General features: G+C 44.5%; 1 protein-coding gene across 2 annotated transcripts in view; it reads right to left on the bottom strand.

Moving 5' to 3' along the window:
* The window catches only part of SH2D4B (SH2 domain containing 4B), a 214759-nt gene that overhangs the window by 59176 nt on the left and 136751 nt on the right, over window positions 1–18832 (bottom strand). Inside the window, exon 6 of one of the 2 annotated variants that reach the window (XM_084845292.1) lies at window positions 117–327. In XM_084845292.1, the coding sequence (XP_084701418.1) occupies window positions 117–327 (211 nt within the window). The remainder of the gene's footprint in view (window positions 1–116; window positions 328–18832) is intronic. The other variant, XM_084845291.1, reaches the window with a different exon arrangement.

The following is an 18832-nucleotide window of genomic DNA, read 5'->3' as shown; positions in this document are numbered from 1 at the left end:
GGTTTAATATATTCAGGAAAATCTCACTTCCCACCCTCCTACCCCAGTGAAATCTGAAAGGAAATCCCTGGCAACAAATGGATCAGGTCTGAGTCACCCTATCAATACGAACAAACCTGGTTGGTACTGTCATGGTCAGCGGTGGAATGGAACAGATGTTGGTCAACTTTGCTTCTTGCTCAATATTCAGACCAACTGCCTGGAACAGGTTGCTTAGACCGGCCACTTTTCCTTTTTGGATGGCCCTCAAGGATTGCCGACGATACTCATCTCGGGCCCGCCGCGCTTTATGGCTCCTTTCTTCATCAGCAGCTTTGGAGCGACGTACTGCAGGGATGAGGAGGTAGAGAATCGTAAGCGCATTTTCTTTTTCTGCATACCAGTATATGTGGTCCTTGAGAGCTACCATGATAGGAATACTGCAATGACTAAAGCAGTCTAGTCCCCATACATCAAGATAAGGCTAGTTGATGCTGGACCTGGCAGTAAAAGGACATATATAACATGCCATCAATGGGACCCAACAAATTCTATAGTATTTGGCTGGAGTTCTTGAAACCTTTCAAAACAGACACAGCAAAGCCACAATGACATCTTATTATTTTATTTTATTTATTGCATTTTTATACCCCTCTTGCAAGGAACCCAAGGCGGCTTACATTATCCTCCTCCTCTCCATTTTATCCTCACAACAACAACCCTGTGAGGTGGGTTGGGCTGAGAGTTTGTGACTGGCCCAAAGTCACCCAGTGAGCTTCCATGGCCGAGTGGGGACTAGAACCCGGATCTCCCAGCTCCTAGTCCAACACTCTTGCCACTCTTCACCTCATCTTATCAAGTTTGCTTTTTTCTGTATATATTCTTGTTTGTTTATAATTGTGGATTTAGAGTGAGATAGTGGATGGTAATATTAACTGTAGGGCAAAAAAAAAAAAACTTAGCAAGAATACACACACACACACATATATATATGGCCCCCACTCTGTGGAACTCCCTCCCTAGGAAACTCCATCATGCCCCCTCTTTAATGAGCTTCCGTCGTGCATTAAAAACGTGGTTGTTCAGGCAGGCATTTGGGGTGGGTTAGGGTATTTTTTTTTTAAAAAAAAATTTATGGTAAAATTTTATTGTTTTAAATTGTTTATGGTGGGTTGTACATCGCCCAGAGTGGCTGGGTGACCAGTCAGATGGGCGATTAATAAATTTAATAAATATATATATATATATATATATATATTCTTAAAAGAATTGCATCCTTCCTTTATAGGTTAATGATTAAAATTTCTTCCCCTCCTTCAACTATATTAATGTACTCTAATCCAGGCTGGTTCACGTATTCAGCAGAATTACTAATCCCCTCTCCCCCAGATTTTAATACCAACAGCCAGTGCAGTGCAGCGGACAGAGTGTTGAACCTGGATGGGGAGACTAGAGTTCAAGTGTCTGCTTGCACAGATCACTATCACTTAGGTTAGCCTTCCTCACAGAGTTATTGGGATGTGCAAATTGAATGAACTCTATCTATGTTATTCTTGGCTCCTTGGGAAAAAAGTGAGATTCAAATCATACATAATTATGTCAGTGTGGGGGAGAAAAGACGGTAGGGACCTATGAGGAAAGGTTACAGCATCTGGGACTGTTTAGCTTTGAAAAAAGGCAAGTAAAAGGAGACATGATAGAGGTGTACAAAATTATGCATGGTGTGGAGAAAGCAGATAGGGAGAAATTTTTCTCCCTCTCTCATGATATTAGAACCCAGGGTCATCCCATTGGTGGGGGACTCAGAACAGATAAAAAGGAGGTACTTCTTCACATAACACATAGTTGAACTATGGAATTTGCTACCACAAAATGTTGTGATGGCCACCAATTTGGATGGCTTTCAAAGGGGACTGGACAAATTCATGGAGAATAAGCGTCATGCCTTCCCCTGATGCTGTGATCTCAAAGGAAGAGTCTGATTCCATGACAGAAGAATGAGATTTAGGGCCTAGTCAAGATGTGGATTGTCAGGGTGCTGGGAATTCGTCTCTGTCTGGTTTTGTAGAAGATTGCAGTCAGGGGGAGGCAGCTATTCCTCCTCAACGACAGCCAGAGCTAGCCTGGGAAAAAGTGCCCGAGTCACCTCAGCCTGAGGAACATTCTTTGATAAGAGGCCAAGAGGTAGAATCAGCCAAGGAAGGGGCATGCCCAGGGCTATCTCCCAAGCAACACCGGTGGCTGAAAAGGTGAGAGGGAAAAATCCCAATCAGGCAAAGTTCTCGATTCCAAGCTAGGTTTTCCCATAAGGCTTGCTTGAGAAGTGAGGAACTTTAGTTACCTTGCCCTCACATAAAAGCTGCCACACAGGCAAAACAGGTTTGTGGGTACAATGTCACTAATCCCAGACACTCCTTTGCTATACTGCTCTTAAACCTTAAATTATTGAATGCTTTGAATCTTGTGCCTTGGGACCCTTTCTTGGATTATACCACCAGACTCTAGATCCCTGTTTTTGGCTCCTGTTTGGATTAACTATCTGAACTTGAGCTCATGAACCACTCTGATCCATGGACTCCGGTGAAGTGCCTCCGTTTGTGTCCTGCTGTAATAAAGGAGTTCACTGTTCCTTTAACATGAGTTTGGTCGCTGACGTGAGGGAGCCAGGCACAGCAATAAGGCTATCAGTAGCTACTAGTCCTGATGGCTATATGCTATCTCCAATATCAGAGGCAGAGGTGCCAATATGATTGTACAACACGAGTTGCTGGGGGACACAAGCAGAAGAGTGCTATTGCACTTATGTCCTAATTCTGGGTTTCCCACAGGCAGCTGGTTGGCCACTCTGTGAACAGACTGTTGGACTAGATGGATCCTTGGTCTGATCCAGCATGGCTCTTCTTATATTCTGATGAACTATTGGCCTAGGAAAAACGTGCAGAACAAGTCTATTGTGGCAGCAAGACGCATTGGCTGCTTTGATGGTTTTTCTAACTGCAAGTTCTTTGATAAAGATATGAATGAATTCCTGCTGCACTGGGAATGAACCTGAGCAAGTCACATCACTTGGGATAGATTAAGAGATCTCCATATTTTATGGTCTCTTCTGCTCTTCTGAAGAGCTGTGAATCATAGGGCTAGGCTTGGATGCATGTTCTAAGAATGTCCCATGAATATGCATCGCAGTGTTTTTTTAATGATTCGCTCCAGCTGCTTGCTTCTTAATAGTCCTTGGTCTATAGCTAATTTGGGAACAAACTCACAACAAATAATCAAGATTCAAATGGTATTTGACTGCAAACATTACACGATATGTTTCTGTTCTTCAGCTGAGGGAGAAGAATGACTCTTGGAAGATATGCAACACGATACCACATCAATGAAAACATGAGTATCACGTGGCTAATATTCAACCACTATCAAAATACCCATGATTATGAAAAGTGGAGTGTGTGTGTGGGGGGGGGGGGGCTTGCATGTTGCAGAGACTAGGAGGAGTATACAGTGCATCGCTCTGTGTGTGTGTGTGCTCTTTCAGCAGAGATACGCACCAGCACAATCTGTCAGTGAAGGCAGGTGAGATGCCATGTCAGGTGTAGAAGGTAGGTTTTGCCCTCATCATGACAGAGAGTCCAAGGGCTGTACTTTACATTTCTCCATAGGAATGTATGGTAGCCATTAATGGCAGCCGTTCACTCACACAGGGGGAAGTAGAGAGGAATGTTACAAGATGGGGGATACTTGGCTCAACAATACTGCAAGCAAGAAGGACCTTGGGACTGTAGTAGATCATAAGCTGAATATGAGCCAACAACGTGATGTTGCTGCAAAAAAGGCAAGTGCTACCTTGGGCTGCATTAATAGAAGAATAGCTTCCAAATCACATGAAGTACTAGTTCCTCTCTACTCAGCACTGGTTAGGCCACATCTGGAGTACTGGGTCCAGTTCTGGGCACCACACTTTAAGAAGGATTCACACAAACTGGAGAGGGTTCAGAGGAGGGCAACAATGATCAGGGGAGTGGAAACAAAGCCCTATGATGAGAGTCTGAAAGAACTGGGCATGTTTAGCCTTGAGAAGAGAAGACTGAGGGGAGATATGATAGAGGCCGGGATGTCTTCTCGATCATCCCAGAGTGCAGGACATGGAATAATGGGCTCAAGTTGCAGGAAGCCAGATTCCGGCTGAACATGAGGAAAAACTTCCTGACTGTTAGAGCAATATGACAATGGAACCAATTACCTAGGGATGTAGTGGGCTCTCCCACACTGGAGGCATTCAAGATGAAGCTGGACAGCCATCTGTCAGGGATGCTTTGACTTAGATTCCTGCATTGAGCAGGGGGTTGGACTCAATGGTTTTATAGGCCCCTTCCAACCCTACTATTCTATGATTTTATGATAAACCAACAAAGGTGGAAGCAAAAAAAATGTTCCTTTTAAAAAGATTGTTTACCATTTCTTCAAGTTTGGGGTCAAAAACATATAAGATTTTTCTCTGTCTTCTACCTCTGGTGTCCTTTCAGGTCTTTCTCCTCAGCTTCTCTTCTTCCACCTCCTTTATCACCAACTGACTTTTCTCCAGCCCCTTTCCCAACATTCTGTGCCAGTCCTTTCATTGTCCCAGCACTCTTAAGAGCTCACAGGAGGAAGCATTATTACATGTGCATACACACACAGTGTCACATGTTACATTACATGCACAGTGTGGGGTGTATGCATTAATGTCGCCCTTTGCCTCATCCCTCTCCCTTCGCCCTTTCTGAACCACTGAAAGCTCGGGCTTTGAAGTTTTTCAAAGTTTCAAAAAATTCTGTATGTCTTTACTGCTCAAGGTTTACTTTTTTAAAAAATGAGCAAAATTGGTGTGGTAGATCTCTAGTAATAAGCCTTACACTACCGTATTATTATATACAATAGACAGACTCAAGCACTCCTATTGAGTCAGGGCGATCAATATACAAAACAAGATTGCCACCGCAGGTGCACCTTCTCTATAAAGAAAAAAATGGTTACAGCATTGGGAGCTTTTTACTTTAAAAAAAATAATGAGAAAGTTCAAGGGCATATGACAGACGTTTAGACAATTATGAACAATGTGGGTGGGGATTTTTTCTCCCTCTCCCGTAACACTGGAGCTTGCTTGTTTTTTAAGGGTTAGCTCAGCCTTCCACAACCTGTGTTGGACTACAACTCCCAGCATCCCAGGTATGTTGGTGGGGGATGATGGGAGTTATAGTCCAACACATCTGGAGGGCACTATTTATTTATTTATTTATTTATTTTGAACCTCGCCTTTTGATCAAGAAAAATGGCACTCCAGGCGGCTAAGGTGGGGAAGACTGGGGGGAATCGCCACAGCAACAGGTTTAGTTCGCTCTCCACTTTGTTGCAGTTTTTACTGGAGTTGAATCTGCTCCATCTGGGGACACATGGGGATCGAAAACCTGGATTAACCCAAAGCTAGCCTGGGACACTTGTCAGGTCACACACAGTTTACTCCGAATTGTTTGGGTGGCTACTGGATGGAGTCTTGTGTACGTCATCATTTAGAGAGCCTGTTTCCACCCTCCCACTGACACCTTGTTCCACCCCTTCTGCTTTCTCTAGCCAGTGTGTATGCTAGCGCCCCTCCCCTCCCCAACCTATGTCTGACTCTCCCTACCCAATTAAAAAAAAAAAATCCCTCTCAAACCTCAATAGCGGCAGGACTAAATGCGCAGCAGCAAAGAATTCTTCAGAAGCAATTCTTCAGATTTCCCTGAGTTATTTCCAGTGGCTGGTGATGTGATATTTTATTTTATTTTTTCCTGGCTGCTGTTCTCTTGTCAATTGCATTTCTGTTCACAAAGAAGTCTTCACATTCAGATTTCAGCTTGCCCATTTTGGAAGGGATTTCCCTTCTCATTGTTGTTATTGTTAATAGTTCTTTTTGTTTCTCAGAACTCCTCTGGGAGATGTTGGCTGAAGTTCTAAACTTACTTACAGGGGAGGAAGCCCCATTGAACCCAATGAGGCTGATTTCTGAGTAGCGATGCATAGGATTGCAATGCTCCCCATTTCCAGCTCCCCACCCCAACCCTAATTTTGCCACATCCCAGCAATCTGCTGTGGAATTACTACTCCCCACCCCATTTTCCCCCATGTGTGCACTTTTGCCTACTTCTTCCACCACCACCCTCTTTCAAGATCTCCTTACTGTGATCAAGTGGAGAAGTGATTTTATATAACAGAGAAACTACAGAACATCAAAGACGCACAACATAGCAATCAGGATCTAAGGGAGCATCAGAGAAGTGAAAGAGCGCTTTAAGGCGAGTTACTATAGTTAGCCTTTAACCCTTTCACTGCAGAGGAATGAGATTTATTTCTTGCTTTTGAGTAAACATGCACAGAAGGGGGGAATGTTAAAGACTGGGGGAACACCCCTTGACCGGGGTCAGTGAGGTTACGGCCAGGTGAAAGACACACCCCTGGGCAGGGCTATCATGCTGAAGTAAATGTAGAGGGTTGGTATACACCACCACAGAAGTGCAGACAAACCAAATTAAGGAAAACAATTGGACTAAAAGTAGTCTCAGAAAAACTGTTTTTTCCGTTAAAATCTCTGGGATGTCTGTGAGATGGCCACGACGTCATGTGCCTTGAACAACCTCCAAACACAGCAAACTCACAGGAAATCACTTGTGGAGACACTCCATGGGTTAGACTAATTCACGGAGGACAACTTTTCCACAGTTATTAGTCATGACAACTAAATGGGGCAAATATTTTCCAAAACTCATTGCTTTGTTTCATATATTTTTGAGGGCTTCCTCCCCACCACAAATATCTCTGAAATGGATCCAACATCCAACCAAAGAAGGTGGGTTCGGTTTTCCAGACCTTGCTTTATACCATCGAGCTTATTTGTTGATCTGTACTAAATTAAGGTCTTTTCCAGTCTGATTAGATTTTCCACCCCGGTCAGTTCTAGAATTTTTCTGTCTGGAACCTCTTTCTAAATGGATGGCAAAAGGTTCTCAGCATATTACAATGGATAACACACACACACACACACACACACACACAATTCCAGCCATTAGAGAGGTGTGGTGTATAATGTCACATCAGTTACAGTTTGATCCATTTTCTCATCTCAATTGATTCTATGGGGAAATCCAGATTTAAAAATTGAAAAAAAATGTTTTTTGTGGCAGCCCTGGACAAATAAGTTGATTTTTACCCTGGATCAATTATTGGGTCCTGACGATTAGTTTTTGTCATTTTCTGACTTGCGTGCCAAATATGATTTACCTGCTGTGGCCGAATGGCAATACTTGCAATTGCAACATTTGTTAGAATCTAGATTTGGACTTGGTCTGGCCGCTTTTACAGCTTCAGAGTCTCCATTGTTATTGGAAACATTTATAGCAGCTGATCAGTCATATGACCCATGATTTCTGTATATAAACACTTATTTTCAGTAAATAAATATGATATTCAGGGTCTAAGACAGGAATGGAATAGAGAACTGGATTGCCCATTTTGCTTAATCACTGGATCGTGGTTTTAGCGTCTGTATATGAAGTATGTATGGATCTTAGGCTATGTCTTATTCCGCAAAAAATCTTGTTTCAGGAGTACTGGACTCCACAATGTCTTTTTAATAAGGGTTTGTCTAGTTCACTGGAGATGTAATACACTTAATTGCTGGAGATGTAATACACTTAATTAGGGATGTCAGAGAATTCCGCCACGGATCTCGGTGAGGCTGAATGCCAGTGCATTCGGCCCCCCGAACTCCGTGGCGGAACAGCCTGCCACCCCCCTGCCCCCCTGCCGATCCCCCCTGGGATGAGACTCACCTGGGGCAGATCTTCCGACCGGCTGCCGCCGCCGCCATTTCCAGGCTTGTGTAAAAAAAAAAAAAAAGACCTGATAGGCTATGTAAAGATTTACGTAGCCTATCATGGCTAGGTTAAAAAAAAAAAATGACGTGATAGGCTACGTAAATCTTTATGTAGCCTATCATGGCTGGGTGGGGTTAAAAAACAAAACAGCGTACACAAATGGCGGCAGCTATGGCCGCCGCCATTTGCGTTCCTTCTTTTTACCGTCTTAATCTACGTAAATATTTACATAGACTATGACGGCGAAAATAAAGGGGAACGCAAATAGCGTAGCGGGCGCTATTCGCATCCCCTTTTGATTCGCGGTTTTAGCCTACATAAAGATTTACGTAGGCTAAAACGGTGAATCAAAAAGGGACGCAAATAGCACCCGCTACGCTATTTGCGTTCCCCTTTATTTTCGCCATCATAGTCTATGTAAATATTTACGTAGATTAAGACAGCCAAAAAGAAGGAACGCAAATGGCGGTGGCCATAGCCGCCGCCATTTGCGTACGCGGGTTTTTTTTGTTTTTGTTTTACCCAGAGCCCTCCACGGCCGGAAATCCGGCTGTGGACGGCTCTTGCCTGGCCGGGCCGGGCCTGGCCGGCTGCTCCGCAGAGCTGCCGCGGAGCACAGCCAGCCATTCGAGGATTCCAGGGGGAGGAACGGAGCGCCTCCCCCCCAGCCAGGATTCCAGGGGGAGGGACAGAACGCCTCCCCCCCCGCCCATCAACATAATCCGCGAAAGGTAAGTCACTTTCGTACATCCCTACACTTAATGCTTCTTTTAACCATAGGTTTTGGCAACGCCCAACAGTTGCCTCCTTTTGGGAGGAGGTAATAATACAGATAAACTTTGTATTAGAACATTCTTTAGTATCTGATGTACATGTCCTTCTAAGCTGTTTACCAGTTCCTAGAAGTTAACATATGGTCAGCGCAAATGGATTTTCCAAGCCCTTTTGACAGCCAAAAGACGGATATTACAACATTGGAAGGATAAATGCTCATCTTCTATAATGCAATGGATTGAGGACCTAACAACACTATCAGCATTTGAAAGGGTGGTATATAGGCACCACTCATGAATGGACAAATACACAGATATTTGGTCAGCTTTCGTTGAAGCTTATGCATAATCTCCTGTCTTTTGTAGAAAGTAGGGATGTCGGAGAATTTCTCCATGAATCTCCGGGAGGCCGAATGCCAACGCATTCGGCCCCCCGAAATTGGTGGAGAAACGGTCCGCCCCCCCCCCCGGGATGGGACTTAGCTCGTGCGAATGTCCCTCGTGGCGGCGGTGCGGCAGCGGCGCAGCAGCGGCGGGTATTCCGACCGGCTGCCGCCACCGCCATTTCCCAGTAAAAAAAAAAAAAAAACGTGATAGGCTACGTAAAGATTTACGTAGCCTATCACGGCTAGATTTTCAAAAAACACTGTGATAGGCTACGTAAATCTTTATGTAGCCTATCACGGCTGACTTTGGGGGGGGGAAGCACGTACGCAAATGGCGGCGCCCATGGGTAGTCTACGTAAAGATTTATGTAGACTACGGCGAAAATAAGGGCAACGCAAATAGCCATTTGCGTACGCGCTTTTTTTTTCCCCCAAAGTCAGACGTGATAGGCTACGTAAAACTTTACGTAGCCTATCATTTTTTTTTTTTTACTTTACTTTTTCTTTTGCGGCCGGAGAGGCGGGGCGCTCCCCCCCAGCCAGAATTTCGGTGGGGAGGGATGGGGCGCCTCCCCCCCCGGCCAGAATTTTGGTGGGGAGGGACGGGGTGCCTCCCCACCCACCAAGAATTTCGGGGGGAGAAACGGAGTGCCTCCCCCTCCCCCGAAAAAAGCTGTGGGACCAGGTAAGGGACTTTCGTCCATCCCTAGTAGAAAGTTGTACTTAACGGAATAGTGATATTTTTATTCATATAATGTTTTGTTTTTGTTTTTCTTTCTTTTTTCCCATGATTTGTTTTGTTTTGTTAAAACCACAATAAAAAAAAATCATTTAAAAAATGACAACTCAGTGGAATCCTCATGTACAAAGAAAGCCTAGAATACAAAAGGGGAAGGCCACCACTACTGTGCCCTGCTTGGGAAAATCAGAAGTATCTGGCTGGGCCACTGTAACAATGCTGGACTAGATGGATGTTGTTTTCACCCAGCAGTACAATTCTGGCAATTCAATGACACACCAGTGTCCACATTTGAGAAATGTTGATGTCATATGTTTTTTAAAAGCACTATATCTCAGTTATGTACTGGAGAGTGGTGCTGTTATTTGTTTAGCTCAACGAAAGGAACCACAGCAGTGAATTAAGCCGAACACTAAAATTAGTAACGCTTCACCTATTGACTTGGCAATAAATAGCAGTGGGATGAGGAGATGAATCCTCATTCTGTTAGAAATTCCATCTACTAAATAAATTAGTAGTGTCATCAATATCACTGCAACATTCACCCCCACAGCAGCTGCACTAGCAGTGAGCCTCTTCAACCCCACTGACCCCTGGCACTGATGAGCACAGCAGCTGACTCGGTGATGGCAAGACATGATGGGACCTGGCTCTGCTCCTAATGGATAATTTGGCTTCTGGATACAGCACATAATACCAAAATGACATCTCTGCATCTTTCTGACTTCTGATGCTGGCAAAGGGAAGCCAGGTTAGCATTACCGTACAGTTGAGGAGTAACAACAGGATTCGTCCACACTCCCTTGGACCATGTGAATGCACAAGCCTAAGATGCACAAGCATCAGAGCTAAGAATTTCAGTCGGTGGGGGAAAGATCCACACTAAGGTTCCAGGCACACGCTTGGAAATTCAAGAATGATTTTTTTAAGCATTTGATTTAATAGCATTTGTTATTATTAACTTCTTTGCTACCTCAGAATAACTCTAACAATGTTACCATACATACACACACACACACACACACACATGAGAGAGAGAAAGAGAGAGAGAGAGAGAGAGAGAGAGAGAGAGAAGGATCCTTCCCTCTCACCCTCTTGGGGATTTCTTCTTCCTCCCTGAAAAAGCGTTTAAACCCACTGGCCAGCCTTCCTTCCCTCACTGATGCCTTCCCACCAATTCAAAATGTCTTCCCACATAACTTGCTAGTTTAAAATTAAAGCTTCCCGTGATTTTACATAATGTAATTCTTTTCATACTAAGAGTGCTCCAAAGTGTTTGGAGATGTACAAAACATAAGGATTAGGATTATGCTTGTTGGCTGTGCCTCTAACCTCCAAACATTTAAGATCCCTGCTGCACAGGGGCTGATGCGTGTAGGTTCTGATCAGGCAATATGTGTTCTGCAAAACTGGAGTCTACAAGTAGTGGATACTTGTATATACATCCCAAGTGCACTGGGGTGTATGCACACAGCTCCTGGGTAGATAGGACCTTAAATGCATTGTCAAGGGCAGGTTGGACTACATGTATACCTAAACATAGATAGAATGGGCTTAGGTGCCACTATGCAGTGTAATGTATCTCCCTTATTTTCTGCCTGTGTGCCTCACCTGTGTTGCAAACCACAATTTTATTTCAACTTTGACACAGCTACAGCTGAGATCACAAAAAATCTACCTGGACCCCTTCTGCGGAACTCTGGACCCTAAGGGCCACTTTGCACCATGCCCCAGATTGTTACCTCTATAAGTCCCAAACTACACATGACATTATTCACACTGTGAGGAGGGTGAACCCTTAAACCACTGAAGCCTTAAACTTCTTCATACCATACCCACCACATGTAGAGAGTGCACACTGGGGCACAGCCTACTTTGGCTTGAATTCCATGTTTTGGGGAGATGGAATTGAGCATCTCCCTGAGCATCACCAAACCCCATCTCCTCCCGCTTCTCTCTAGTAATGTCTAGTTCAGGGGTGGGCAACCCACATCCCTCAGCCTCATTTCCAAAGCCCTCTACATGCAATTAGTGCAGATCTCTGGCAAGATTGACATGTTCCACTGCAGGGGAAGGATAAGGGAGAGAAAGAAAAGATAGGGGCGAAAAGGGGTGACCCATCCACTCTGCCCACTACTGGCTTCAGTCCTGCTCACTGCCAGCATGCAACCCCCAACAGATTATGAATGAAGGAGTGTGGTCTTCGACAAAAAAAAAAAAGGTTGCCTGCTGTAGTTGGAAAATAACATGGTGTGACATCTTCATCTTAGCATTTCCCCTGCCAATGAGTAATAGCACGTCAAGCACCATAGCATGTCCCCTGCCAAACACCTGCCAATGAGTAAGAGCATGTCAGTTGTTGTGGTTCAGTCGTGTCCGACTCTTCGTGACCCCATTGACCATAGCACGCCAGGCCCTCCTGTCCTGCGCTCTCTCCCGGAGCATGCTCAAGTCCATATTCATTGCATCAGTGAATCTAGTCATCTATCTAGCCATCTCATCCTCTGCCATCCCCTTCTCCTTTTTTAGCCATGAAATTAGAAGACACTTGCTCCTTGGGAGGAAAGCTATGGCAAACCTAGACAGCATAGTAAGAAGCAGAGACATCACCTTGCCGACAGAGGTCCGTCTAATCAAAGCTATGGTTTTCCCAGTAGTAACGTATGGCTGTGAGAGCTGGACTGTAAGGAAGGCTGAGCGCCGAAGAATTGATGCTTTCGAACTGTGGTGCTGGGGAAGACTCTTACGAGTCGCCTGGACTGCAAGGAGGTCAAATCAGTCCATTCTAAAGGAAATCAACCCTGAGTGCTCATTGGAAGATCAGATACTGAAGCTGAAGCTCAAATATTTTGGCCACCTAATGCGAAGAGCATGTCAGTGGGGAAACACTAACACAAAAGCATCACACAATGACAGATCTACTTGCCAGGGACATATGAATCCGCGGTGTCCCAGGGTCTCCACGTATCAAAGCATTCAGGGCCAGATCTCCCCTGCAAGTGGTCAAAAACACACCACTTCTCTGAAGTACCCAAATAGGGCTTTTTGCTATTATTGAAGTTCTTCTTTTTTTGACATCATGGTTACAAATTTCTTATCTGCCCCTCCCCTCATATCACACATAAGATTATTTCAAAAAAGGGCAGAAAACCATTCCCACCAATTACAGATATCAGAGTGTTTTCCTATATTACTGCTCCTCCCATGCCTAGGGGCTCATGTCTCCTTTTTCAGTTGAAAAAAATAAGACAGGGCTTATAGTCTTCTACAGATAATTATTATTTACCCCTTTTCATTGAAAGTTAATCAGGATTTTACTTTATCAGAAACATTAGAGGCCGGGTACAATAATAGTTAATGGGAATATCATTTGCCACATGCAAAATTAATTTGGTGCAAAGTGATCTGGTCTCATATGTATGGCAGGCCACCGACTTGGGGGAATTAGCATTCAAGAGACCTTTCTGAGTTCCATGAATAAGTTCCATGAATAAGTTCCATGAATAAGTTCCATGAGTTCCTCTGCTATAAGACAAGTGAAATCAACAATTGTGCGGCAACCCAAGGCGGTGTTTTCACTCCCTCTGTTGCTGACGTTCAGAGCCAAATGTTGTTGCTTATGTAGTCAAAATGGCACTGTATCAGCAGGCTCGGAGAAACCCTAAAGTTTGCACAAGTACAAAAAACCTTTAGGGAAGAAATACTAAGGGGGCGGGAACTCAAAACAGGTCAATGAGGACAGAATGCTGACTGACTATTGAAGGGGAAAAATGGATCACTGCCTTGTTGTGGCAAAGGGGCTTGCGTAACTCAGTGAAGCCATAAGCTATGCCGTGCAGGGCCACCCAAGACGGACAGGTCATGGCAGACAGTTCTGACAAAATGTGGTCCACTGGAGAAGGAAATGGCAACCCACTCCAGTATCCTTGCCAAGAAAACCCCATGGAACGTATCACAAGGCTAAAAGAGATGACGCCGGAAGATGAGCCCCTCAGGTCGGAAGGTGTCCAATATGCTACTGGGGAAGAGCAGAGGGTATTTCCAAGTAGCGCCAGAAAGAGTGAAGCGGCTGGGCCAAAGCCGAAAGGACACTCAGCTGTGGATGTGTTTGGTGGTGAAAAGAAAATCCGATGCTGTAAAGAACAATATTGTTTAGGAATCTGGAATGTCAGATCAATGAATCAAGGTAAGCTGGAGGTGGTCAAACATGAGATGGCAAGATTGAACATCAACATCTTGGGAATCAGCCAACTCAAATGGACAGGCATGGGCGAATTTAATTCAGGTGACCATCATATCTACTATTGTGGGCAAGAATCCCTTCGAAGAAATGGAGTAGCACTCATAGTCAACAAAAGGGTGGGAAAAGCAGTACTGGGGTACAATCTTAAAAATGATAGAATGATCTCAGTACGAATCCAAGGCAAACCATTCAACATCACAGTAATTCAAGTCTATGCCCCAACCACTGAGGCCCAAGAAGCTGAGGTTGATCGGTTCTATGAAGACCTACAACACCTTCTAGAACTAACACCAAAAAAAGATGTCCTCTTCATTATAGGGGATTGGAATGCTAAAGTAGGAAGTCAAGAAATCACCGGGATAACAGGCAGGCATGGCCTTGGTGTACAAAATGAAGCAGGACAAAAGCTAATAGAGTTTTGCCAAGAGAACATGCTGATCATAGCAAACACTCTTTTCCAACAGCACAAGAGGCGACTCTACACATGGACGTCACCAGATGGTCAATATCGAAATCAGACTGATTACGTCCTTTGCAGCCAAAGATGGAGAAGCTCCATACAGTCAGTAAAAACAAGACCTGGAGCTGACTGTGGCTCAGATCATGAGCTTCTTGTTGCAGACGTTCGGCTTAAACTGAAGAACGTAGGGAAAACCACTAAACAGTTCAGGTATGACCTAAATCATATCCCTGATGAATATACAGTGGAGGTGAGGAATAGATTTCGGGGATTAGACCTGATAGACAGATTGCCTGAGGAACTATGGACGGAGGTCCGTAACATTGTTCAGGAGGCAGCAACGAAATCCATCCCAAAGAAAAAGAAATGCAAGAAAGCACAGTGGCTGTCTGATGAGGCTTTACAAGTAGCTCACGAAAGAAGGGAAGCGAAAAGCAAGGGAGAAAGGGGAAGATATACCCAACTGAATGCAGAGTTCCAGAGAATAGCAAGGAGAGACAAGAAGGCCTTCTTAAATGAACAATGCAAAGAAATCGAGGAAAACAACAGAATGGGAAAGACTAGAGATCTCTTCAAGAAAATTGGAGATCTCAAGGGAACGTTTTGTGCAAAGACGGGCATGATAAAGGACAAAGAAGGCAGGGACCTAACAGAAGCAGATGAGATTAAGAAGAGGTGGCAAGAATACACAGAAGAACTATACAGGAAAGATCTGAATGTCCCTGATAGCCATGAGAGTGCGCTCACCGAACTTGAGCCGGACATCCTCGAGAGTGAAGTCAAGTGGGCCTTAGGAAGCATTAGTAACAACAAAGCTAGTGGAGATGACAGTATTCCAGCCGAGCTATTTAAAATCCTAAAAGATGATGCTGTTAAAGTGCTGCATTCAATATGCCAACAAATCTGGAACACTCAACAGTGGCCACAAGACTGGAAAAGGTCAGTTTACATTCCAATTCCAAAGAAGGGCAACGCCAAAGAGTGTTCAAACTACCGCACAATTGCACTCATTTCACATGCCAGCAAGGTGATGCTCAAAATCCTACAAGCTAGGCTTCAGCAGTATGCGAACCGAGAACTACCGGAAGTACAAGCGGGGTTTCGAAGAGGCAGAGGAACTAGAGATCAAATCGCCAACATTCGCTGCATCATGAAGAAAGCAAGAGAATTCCAGAAAAACTCTATTTCTGCTTCATTGACTACGCTAAAGCCTTTGATTGTGTGGATCACAATAAACTGTGGCAAATTCTTAAAGTGATGGGAGTACCAGACCACCTTACCTGTCTCCTGAGAAACCTGTACAAGGGTCAAGAAGCAACAGTAAGAACCAGACATGGAACAACCAATTGGTTCAAAATTGGGAAAGGAGTACGACAAGGCTGCATATTGTCACCCTGCTTATTTAACTTATATGCAGTGTACATCATGAGAAATGCCGGGTTGGATGAATCAGAGGTCGGAATTAAGATTGCTGGGAGAATTATCAACAACCTCCGATATGCAGACGATACCACCCTAATGGCAGAAAGCGAAGAGGATCTAAAGAGCCTCTTGTTGAGGGTGAAAGAGGAGAGTGCAAAAGCTGGTTTGAAACTCAACATTAAAAAAACTAAGATCATGGCATCTGGCCCCATCACTTCCTGGCATATAGAAGGGGAAGAAATGGAAGCAGTGACAGATTTTACTTTCTTGGGCTCCAAGATCACCGCAGACGGTGACTGTAGCCATGAAATTAAAAGACGCTTGCTCCTTGGGAGGAAAGCTATGGCAAACCTAGACAGCATAGTAAGAAGCAGAGACATCACCTTGCCGACAGAGGTCCGTCTAATCAAAGCTATGGTTTTCCCAGTAGTAATGTATGGCTGTGAGAGCTGGACTATAAGGAAGGCTGAGCGCCGAAGAATTGATGCTTTCGAACTGTGGTGCTGGAGAAGACTCTTACAAGTCCCCTGGACTGCAAGGAGGTCAAATCAGTCAGTCCTAAAGGAAATCAACCCTGAGTGCTCATTGGAAGGACAGATACTGAAGCTGAAGCTCAAATATTTTGGCCACCTAATGCGAAGAGAAAACTCCCTGGAAAAGACCCTGATGCTGGGAAAGACTGAAGGCAAAAGGAGAAGGGGACGGCGGAGGATGAGATGGCTAGATAGCATCACGGATGCAATGAATATGAACTTGAGCACGCTCCGGGAGAGAGCGCAGGACAGGAAGGCCTGGCGTGCTATGGTCCATGGGGTCACGAAGAGTCGGACACGACTGAACGACTGAACAACAACAACAGGAGGGAAGAGGAATGGAATGGAGTGTCCTGAACAGCAGTATTCTACTTTGTAACATTTTGTTGCAGGTCCCACTTGTATAGTTCTTAACATTAAAACAAATTAAAACAAATGACAAAGACTTAAAATCTCAACACATGAGACACAAAAGGGAAACAGGGAGGAGGGGATTAAAATAGACACTCCAATTGCCCCTCCTTTTTTATTATTAAGAATACTCCGTATGTCCTTGCTCTTGTCCCTGGTGAATAATTCCCCTCCTCGGCGGTCAGCTTGGAAACACAGGGTGTTTGTACATTAACCAAAACCCCCACAAAAATCCACATCCTTTCCAGAGCTTCCTGCTTTCAGTTTCTTTGTGGGATTAGGAAGGGCTCCTTTACATGGCAGACACGTGGTTTGAACTGCAGGAGTGCCTTCCTCCCTCCCTGGTATGTGTGCAAAGGAGGGGTGGGGGTCTTGTTTTCGTAGCTTAACTTCTGCTGTACTCTTTTCTCGTAGCCCCCAGGAAACCTCTGGCTTACTTCTGAGTAGACATAAAATATAAGATTGTGCCATAGGTCTGCAACCTTTGGCACACTTACGTGGGACTAATCCCCATTGAACTAAATGGGACTTACTTCTGAGTAGACATAAGAGCACCCTGTAAGTCTGCAACCCTCGGCACACTTACTTGGGAGTAAGCCCCATTGAACGTAATGGAATGCTCCGAATCAACAGAGGACATTGCTTCTGAGCTTGGTAGGGTTACAGGGAGGCATTTTATCCTTTTCTCCCTCCAACTGAGAAATGTGCTCAAGCATTTACATGATACCTGGGAATCGAGGAAAGTCTTTCCTCAGAAAGACTTGAGCAGAGGCAGGAGTTGCAATTGGAGGGTGATTCTTGCCTTTGTGCCTGTCAAATCTGCTTGCTCCTGCATGCCCCACACCCTATCCTCAATGCCCCAACAACTGAAAACAAATGCCCACAGCAGGCAGACACAGCGGTTTCTTCCGCTATTGGAGAATTTCACAAGGAGGTTATGGCGCTCCTGTTTCATGGGCTGGAAAAAATACAACATTTATTGCATTTGGGAAAAACACAGGATAGGCTGGGAGAAATTGCAGGAGGCGCCCTGGAGGGTAATGGCGTCATCCAAAGAGCCCGCAAACTTCTATGACAGAGCCATCTCAGTAGCAGGATAAAAGCTCAGTGTGATGACACCCACAGGCTACTCTTAGCAGGGTAGTAACAAAAAACAACAACTAAGTAAACCTGCAGGCTTTTTGTGGGCTGATTTACAAGGCTGATGTAAATGCACACAAACAAACTCTAAAACACCATGTAACATAATGCAGCCAGTGAGGTTCATTTGGAATTGTTAAGTATGTTAACAGATTGCAAGCATTCCCCCACATTATATCTTTAACTAAAAGAACAAACATTTTATTTGCTTTTAAATCACGTTACCAGATCCAGATTCTGGCCAAGATGTCGTCCGTTAAAAAACAAACTGCTGATTAAGGGCTCTGGGCTATACCATTAAAGAGTGTAGGTCCTCACATAACTGAATGCTCCTCCCTGCAAAATGTTCTCTACACATATAGAGGACTAGGAGGAAGACTAGTCTAGAACCTTTCTCCCTGGCATCTAGCACAGGGATATTTTTGTATGGTGAAGCATTCAGACCTATGAATGTGTCTAAAGTGGTACAGTCCAGAAGCAGGCCTACCACCTTACCTGCTGCTTGTGAGAACTAGGCCTTATGGTTATTCTTTCTTGGTTGTCTAAAACGCAAAATACCATAGCGCGTCTTCTCTTCTCCTCCTATCCTGATGCTATATGTTGCCAAACACAATTGAGATGCAGCTAGTTTAGAATAACTGCAAGGAGGATCATTATGAGATTCAACATTTGATTAAATACATGCTCCTGTTGGGGAAACTGTTATGTAGGAGAGGTTCAAGACATTTTGCTACCTGAGGTGAAGCAGCAAATGGGGGTGGAGAGGGTGTGTGTGTGTCCTGATCCCACATCAAGGTACACAGTACCCAAGGCCATTCAAATTATTTTGACATCTGAGGCAGGAAACCCCAGAA

Source organism: Heloderma suspectum, chromosome 3 (genome assembly GCF_057233095.1).
Source record: "Heloderma suspectum isolate Gila_16-S chromosome 3, 16-S_ref, whole genome shotgun sequence".
Classification (NCBI taxonomy): domain Eukaryota; kingdom Metazoa; phylum Chordata; class Lepidosauria; order Squamata; family Helodermatidae; genus Heloderma; species Heloderma suspectum.
This window is presented reverse-complemented; position numbering and strand designations above follow the sequence as displayed.